The 7,736-nt window shown below is 43.1% G+C and overlaps 1 protein-coding gene across 1 annotated transcript in view; it reads right to left on the minus strand.

Annotated features, from left to right (window-relative positions):
- Positions 1–7,327, minus strand: part of grid1b (glutamate receptor, ionotropic, delta 1b) — a 566,616-nt gene extending 559,289 nt beyond the window's left edge. The window contains exon 1 of the mRNA XM_022669150.2: positions 6,777–7,327. Within this exon, the coding sequence (XP_022524871.2) occupies positions 6,777–6,855 (79 nt within the window). The 5' untranslated portion in view covers positions 6,856–7,327. The remainder of the gene's footprint in view (positions 1–6,776) is intronic.
- Between the last annotated feature and the right edge of the window lie 409 nt (positions 7,328–7,736).

Consider the following 7,736-nt stretch of genomic DNA (forward strand, 5'->3'; position numbering starts at 1 on the left):
TATTTTGAAAGCTGTATTGCCTTGGGGAAGGGGTGTTGAGTTTCAGGGCTAATGTTTTGAACCTTAAAAAGGAGTGGCACAGTAAAAAAAAGGGTTAAAAACACTTGCTATAAAGAACTATTATTATGTGAAAGGTTATTTTTGCACTTTATTAAATATAAAAGCTGATGGGAAGTGAAAATTTGTTTATATTGATTAAATTTAGTATTTTTAATGTCGTTTTACTGTAATGTTCACCTTTTTGACTCTGTCTCAAACATAAAAAAGTATGTAAAAGAAACAATAGCTCCAAAACCTCATATATTTGAAGAATATTGAGTTTGTTATTACAACAATACTGAAGGGAACATCTCACCTATGAATATGTAGACTTACAGGCTCATTGTCAAATTTAATCCCTGTGTTTAACTGCTTTAGTCCTCTCCATCTTTCTAATAAAGCACTTAAACCACCCTTCAGAAGTCTGGAATCAATATTTCAGTCACATAAACCCCAAATGGTTGCAGATAGATGTTCAAAATGACAGAAATATTCTCCTTCTGCACGTCTCCACAGCTTTTAAATCACAAACTGAGTATTTTCAAAGACTAGGAAAGCTGTAGGATGTCAGGAACGTTGCAAGGTCCTCATAAAGCCAACATCTAGCATGAACTTAATCTTAATAAATCATCTGAATGGGAGGGAAAGTGCAGTAAAATATGACTGTCATGATAACTGACCTACATTAAACCTACATAAACATTTATATGGGATTATTCCCACTTCCAACAGCAAGTGGGCATAAAGGAAGCATCTGTAAGCAGCTATTTAAGGGTAACACTTTATTTAAAGGTCTTGTTCTTCGTTTTTGTACAATTTTCTGTAATTTATTAGTATATAACTGAATATATTATATGAATATACTACAAATCTCTTATATTTTTATTATTATAAGTAATAAAGTACAATAAACACCCTGTTACACAAAGGATTGAGTCTGTAACTAGTTAGAGTAGAACCTACAGCACCAGAAAAAAAGTGCAAAAGTTGTGCAGATGTTAATTAGTAAACACTTTCATCCAATCAAAAACTGATCAATTTAACACTTGTATGGAAATCATACTGACAGGTTAGAGATTTTTAATGTTCAATGTTTTTTAAACAAAATATAATGGATAGAGACTGGATTTGTGATGCAAATTGAGTCAATAAATACATATTTAATGTGTTTTTGTCTCTAATTAGTGATAAATTGAACCTCACTTTAAAATATTCAACAGGTTTTGACGTGTTTTAGACTATTAAACAGTTATTGACTCAACTCACATAATGCAAAACATCTAATGACTGCCACGGATGAATCACACACATATTAATAATGTAATAATTTTTTTTTTTCCCAAGCAAATGTAGGTAATTTTTCATGCTCTGGGTGGTAGCAATGTGTGTATTGTGCATTATTACAACTAATAATGTGGTTATTAGTGATTATCAGGGTCATTTAGATACAGTATGTCTCTTTCTACTTCAGCGTTTCTTGATTTGTGGTGGTTGGTAGGGTGTTGATGCACAGTTGCTAGAGTATTTCAGGTGGATGCCAAGAAAGGTTACCTAGTGGTTGCTAAAGCATTAGCAATAAGGGTGCAATAAGTGGTCTTGCTAGAGTGGCTGCCGTGATATCCCTGTTTCTTTGCTTGGGTGTTAATGTACAGTCACTATACTATTTTCAGTTGTGGTAGTTGTGGTGTTGTCTCAGGTCACCAGGTGGTTGCTGTGGTGTTACGATACTTGGTGCAAGTCTGCATGAGTTGACATAACATCATTGCATGATGTCTAGCATAGTTTAAAGCAAGCTTTGCAACCCCCCCACAAAAAATATTGAAAATACCATGGCTACCAGAAAAACAACACCACAGCAACCTCATGGTGAGCTGAGACACCACCACAACTACTTTAAGAAAATAGTATAGCAACTTTACATACTGTAAATGCCCAAGCAACCACAAGAAATATATCACGGCAGCCACTCTAGCAATGGTAGCCATGGTATTTTTTTAGGGTTTTTTTTTTGGTTGCAAAGCTTGTTCTAAACCATGCTAGACAATATGCAATGATTTTTATGTCAACTAATGCAGAGTTGCACCAAGCATCGTAAGGACCGTAAGACTTTTAGTGGCTTAAATGCCATTTTTTTCTCCGATAAATGGTGCACAGGTTGAAAATGAAGTCGTCTCGTTTGCCCTTGTACAGGTGGCCAATAGGGTGAGCAGGCAAGTCGGATTCGCTTGATGTATAACTGCTGTGTTTGGCTTATTTAGAGGGAATAGAGGTGTCGCATCTGCTCATTCCATTCGCCAGTGAGAGCGAGCCGGATCCCCAGCGCCTGTACTCGCCATCCAATTACCAGCTAGGGATGGGCCAGGGGTCTGTGTAAATCACCCGCCTCGTCCTGCAAATCGCTTCCCGTCGGCCTCTCCATTCTCAGTTCGGCCCTGTTTTTTCTCCAGCCCTCGAACCGGCCCATAACCAGACCAGATGTGACAAAGTGAATGGGTTGGACACGAGAGAGACGGTGTCTTTGTTATCTCGGCCTCGACCCGCTGTGATCGTCCAAAAGGCTGGCCAATGTCTAGCTCTGTGGTACACCAATAAATGTGTGTAAAGCCACTGGAAATAAAGGCGCCACAAAGAGAGTCTTTGAAGCTATACTTTTAAGGCTCCAATTTGGGGTCCAGAAGTTTGGTGTGTGGACCCTTCTTTGAGGAATTAAAGTTTTAAAAAGGAAGCATGAGTTGGGAATTGTCACCATCCGAAAGTAATCACCTACCTGACTACCTGTGGTAAAATTGCCCTCACCCGTAGTTGATCAGATCATTTGATTCTACTCTTTTAGCACAATGGTCTACTTCAAGAGCATAGACCATTATGTCCATTTAGTATGCCTTAGTCAAAGTAAATTGAGACTTTGGCCACTCAATAGATTCAGGGCTCATCCCCAATTGGTAAGTAATGAGATTTTTTCTATCATATAAATTCTACTTCTTATTAGTAAGGGCTAAAAGCTGTAAATATTGTCATATAATTGAGTTTTTTGATCGTCTGCATTTTTAGTCCTAAAAAAGTCAATAGGGCTAGCTAGCAATGCTGTACAATTTGTGGCTGTTAAAATGCTAAACTGTTTTCTGTCTTTTCAATTAATATTTAAAAATTGTGAATCATTGTGCTCAGTTTTAAGCAGCTTTTTTAAGAAGATGTCAAAATGTCACTTATGTTTTCAGAAACAAAAAATTCTTTTGGAAACCTATTATACTCTAAAAAAACATATTTGTTAAATAAAAGACATTGATTAAGGTAAAAAAAGCACAACCTTTAAATACTGGCATTTTAAAAGCAGTATCTTTGTGCTATTTAAAAGAACCTCAACTTATATTCCCTAGAACCAAAGGCTGGACATTAATCCAATGTCAACATAGATCATGACAGAAATGTTTTAATGCTGGTGATATGATTTCAAAAAACGAATTTCCGACATTTCAAGATGGATCATTTACATTAGCTGTCACTGACTGACATTCATGATGGGGTGCATTGCATGAATTGCAAATGTTTTACATTATTAATATCGATATTAGAATTATATTAGAAATAATTGGTAACAATCTCAGCCCTATTGTTTAGGTCTACTGAAACTATAAATCTACGTCAATATCTTTTAATAACCTGTGCAAATGCACACAAACAGCTTGTCTAGTTCCTGTTGAGAAATATCTCCAATATGTAAAGAGCCAATGAAGCAGATGCAGTAAGTGTGAAACTATTGGCACCATGCATAATGCCAGGCCTGGGTTGCAGGGGTACAAAGCTTCCCCAGCATTAAGATGTGGAGCAGTGGTAGAACTGGTTGTGTTTTCTGGAATGATGGTGCTCCATTTATTACCTTTGTGGTCATCCAACATCCTAAGCTTACTGAGCAACAGTCTTGGTGCTGAATGCAAGTGTAGAAAGCCTTCCCTAGACAAACAACAAAATTCAGTATAGACTCTATTTTTAGTGCCTGTGACTTTAGAAGAAATATTAAATATAAAGGTGTCCAAATACTTTTTGCCACATGTGACTGTGAATAATGTTTATGACCTGGTTCCAGTGAAATTATAAATATATTAGATAGAAAGTGAGCTGTTTGAATGGTCATTGGGATGGGCTTGGAGCCAGTAGGTCGCTGGGTCAATTCCCTGAATTGGTTTCACGTGGGATGGAGGGAATGAAGTAACAGTGCTTTCTGTTTCCTTAACACTTGCTCAATGGGTCTTTATAGTTGAGGACCCACTGAGCAAACCCCCAACTGTTCCCATTGGTGTGTAGGTGGCTGCCCACCACTGCCGGTGGTAATGCGCTCATGTTTCCAACAGTGTGTTTGTTTACTCTTTCACGGATGGGATTATAGCAAATGTAGAGGCTAAATTCTATTGCATTGACCAGGAAGGATAGTCTTTTAATCTGTATCGTAATATCTTAAGAAACCTTTGTGGCACCTTTTCTTCAGTAGAACTTATTTGAGTTCTGCAGGAGAAGAATTCAGGACCAGCAGCTGTCCATGGTGCTGAAATAAAGGAACACTCTTATAAAGGTAAAGTTAGACTGAGTCTGCGAACACTGCTCTCGTAAATGTCTTCCAACGTTAGGTGGTGTGCCATGTTTTGCTAAAGCAAAGTAGATACGCTTGGTGCGTTCGCTGCCAACCCGAGCTGTCAACACTGTTGCAAGAAGCTCGGGATTCCTTGTAAGTGGAGAATTAGCCTACAGGTTGGGTGGAGTAGAGATGGGATGACATTGTTTACCACAAAGGTGGCAAATCCACCTTCAAACAAGTAGTACAGATCGTCAAAAGAAGATTCCTGGCAGGGATGTAGACACAGCATGCGCAGATCGACGTCCTACTAATGCTAGAAATATACTGTAGTTCCTGTGTCGGTTTGATGCATTGGTTGTTGTTGATTTCTTAAGAAACTGACACAATACCTACATGAGATGTACTATTGAAGTGATGGAAAGTTTTGAAGAGTGGTCAAGTCAAGAGGTCTCCAACCCTGCTCCTAGAGAGATACCTTCCAGAAGGTTTCAATTCCAACCCAAATCTAACACATCCCATTCAGCCAGTCAAGGACTTCTGGAGGCATTGATTAGTTGGATTGAGTGAAGTGGATTAAGCTTGGATCCACAGTCTGTAGGAAGGTTGCTCTCCAGGAGGAGTGTCGGAGGGGCATGACGTAGACTGTGCTTGACTTGATTGCCCCCAAAGAAAGGAAGGCAATGGTGCCAAGGTCTTCAATTTGTTAATAGCGAGAGTTATTAGGCTGGTTCTTTGTTTAAATATGCATTTAATCAAGTGGACTGGGGTTTTATTGGAGGCACCAATGCAATCCCTCCCCCTCGGTCTCTCTCTCTCTGTCTCTCTTTCGCTCTCCCTCTTTCAGCCAGCCAATCAAGCTACTAGAGGAAGGACAGGATTGGCATGTCTGGCTCATACAGCCATCCGTCCAACTGAGCCAGCGTAATATCCTTAACCACGAGAAAAGCAACTGTAAATCTGTACTTGTTTCATGCTCTTAACTGCGGGGTCAAGTGGTGTGTGGTATGTGTAACAGAAAGAGAGAGCGAGAGAGAGAAAAAAAGAGATAGCTAGAGAGAGAGAAAGAGAGAGACAGACAGAGCACGAAAGTGAGGGCTTCAATCCAGCTTCAGTTCTGTGAGATATCCAAGCTATTGAATAGTGAATGGACGGACCCCCCTCCCCTTCTATACCACCAAAGCCGCCACCACCAACACCACCCCCTCTATCTAGCCACCCCTCGCTTTCTCCTCCTCCTTCTCCTCTTCTCCTCTCTTTCCTGTGTAAGGTAAAAGGCAAACCACAGAGAGCGAGAGAGGTTACGTGCGAGTGAGGGAACACGCGAGAGAGAGGGAACAAGCAAGCGCCGCAACGCTCATCAATCCACTGAGATCCTCACAGTCCTGGCAGTGCGGACACACGGACGAAGTGAGAGCCAACGAGCGCTCACGCGCTTGCCCTCCACAAAAGCCTTTCTTAAGATTTCCCTCACGTTCCTCACAAAGTTGAGGGGGTGGGGGGTGTTCTGGGAGGGAAGTGGGGGTGGACCAAGCCGACAGCCCTACTCCAGCCTCCTCCAGGAAGCCAATTGAGCACGGTTGTCTACTTTCTCCTGCGTAGTTGAATGTCCTGCATTATTCATAGCTTTTTTAAGACCCTCTCTTTTAGGCGCACACCTGTCCACAACCTCAACCTCATTGCTGGAGGTTTGAGGTTTGAGGTAGACAAGGCGCTAAGGTACTTTAGCTTTACTTGGAAACCCAATTCAAAACCATGCAGCTCCTGCTTTTTTTGGCTTCGGCTTTCTCTCAGCTCAGCTCCAGCTTCTCTCAACTGCAGCGAGAGCAGCTTCCGAGCTTTCACAAACAGACTTGCACACACACCACACACACACATGCACGCACACACTGACAATCACAAAGCATCACTCTGCTGCTGCCTGCTTCTCTCAGATTATGAAGGAGTTTGCCTGGCGATGTTGCGAGGCATAGTGATGACCCGTCCGCAAAGAGTCTCATATCTCTTGTCTCGTCTGCTGTATGTCTGTATGTGCAAGAGTTAGTGGATGTGTGCATGTATGCTAGTGTGTGTGTGGTGTGTCCATATCAATAAACACAAACACACACACACACACTCCCAGACGCACATATATATAAACGAGCGTGTGCGCGCACTGCCCGCCGCTCACCTATGTGGATGATGGAGTCGGCTCCTGCAGGGCTGCACTGCCATATCCCAAAGCAAAGCCACGCGATCAGCACTTCCATCTCCGGCAGCTCATCCGCGCGCGCTCACTCGCGCTTCCAAGATCAGATCAGATCCCACAGCCTCTCCTCTCGCACGTCCGTCCGTGCGTCCCTCCGTCCGTCCGTCCGTCCTTCGGAGCAAGGGGGAGGAGGGGAGGGGGGATGAAGTGGGGGGAGAGGAGGAGGGGGATGATAGAAGAAGAGGGGAGGGGGTGGGTGAGGGGTATCAAAAGAGAGAGAGAGAGAGTGAGAGAAAGGGGGTGAGGGGGAGGAGGTAAGTAGGCGAGTGGGTGAGTGAGTTGTGAGAGTGAGAGTAAGAGAGAGCAGGAGCAAGGGAAAGAGAGAGTGATAAAAAGACAGAGACAGATAGAAAGAGAGAGAGAGAAAGAAGGATGAAGAGGGAGGGTGGGATTTTTTTCGGGGTGGCGGTCGGGGTGGTAGTCAGTCCGGGCAACGGCGTGCGTGCGGTGTGGGGCCGAAGCGTGTGCGCTCCTCCAGCCTCTCTCCCGCAGCTCTTGCGGAGTCTGAGACATTAACACAGCAGCGAGGAGAGAGAAAAAAAAAACTGCGGAGGAGGAGGGACACCCCCGCTCTCGCTCTCTCTGTCTCTTTCTCTCCCTCTCTCTCTCTCTTTCGCTCTCTCTCTCTCTCTTCACACCACGTGACTGCAGCGAGAGAGAGAGAGACACACGCTAACGCCACGCGCACGCGAGAAGCAAAGGAAGCGGCAGCGGCGGCAGCAGAGAAAGCAGGCAAGCGAGCAAGAGAGAGAGAGAGGGGGAGCAAGCGAGGGAGCGAATGAGGGATGGGATGTATGTATGGATGGATGGATGGAAGGAGAGAAAGGGAGCGCAAGGGTCCGCACGCCTGAGAGAAACACAGACTACCAGACAGACAGAAAG

Source organism: Astyanax mexicanus, chromosome 15, assembly GCF_023375975.1.
Source record: "Astyanax mexicanus isolate ESR-SI-001 chromosome 15, AstMex3_surface, whole genome shotgun sequence".
Taxonomy (NCBI): domain Eukaryota; kingdom Metazoa; phylum Chordata; class Actinopteri; order Characiformes; family Acestrorhamphidae; genus Astyanax; species Astyanax mexicanus.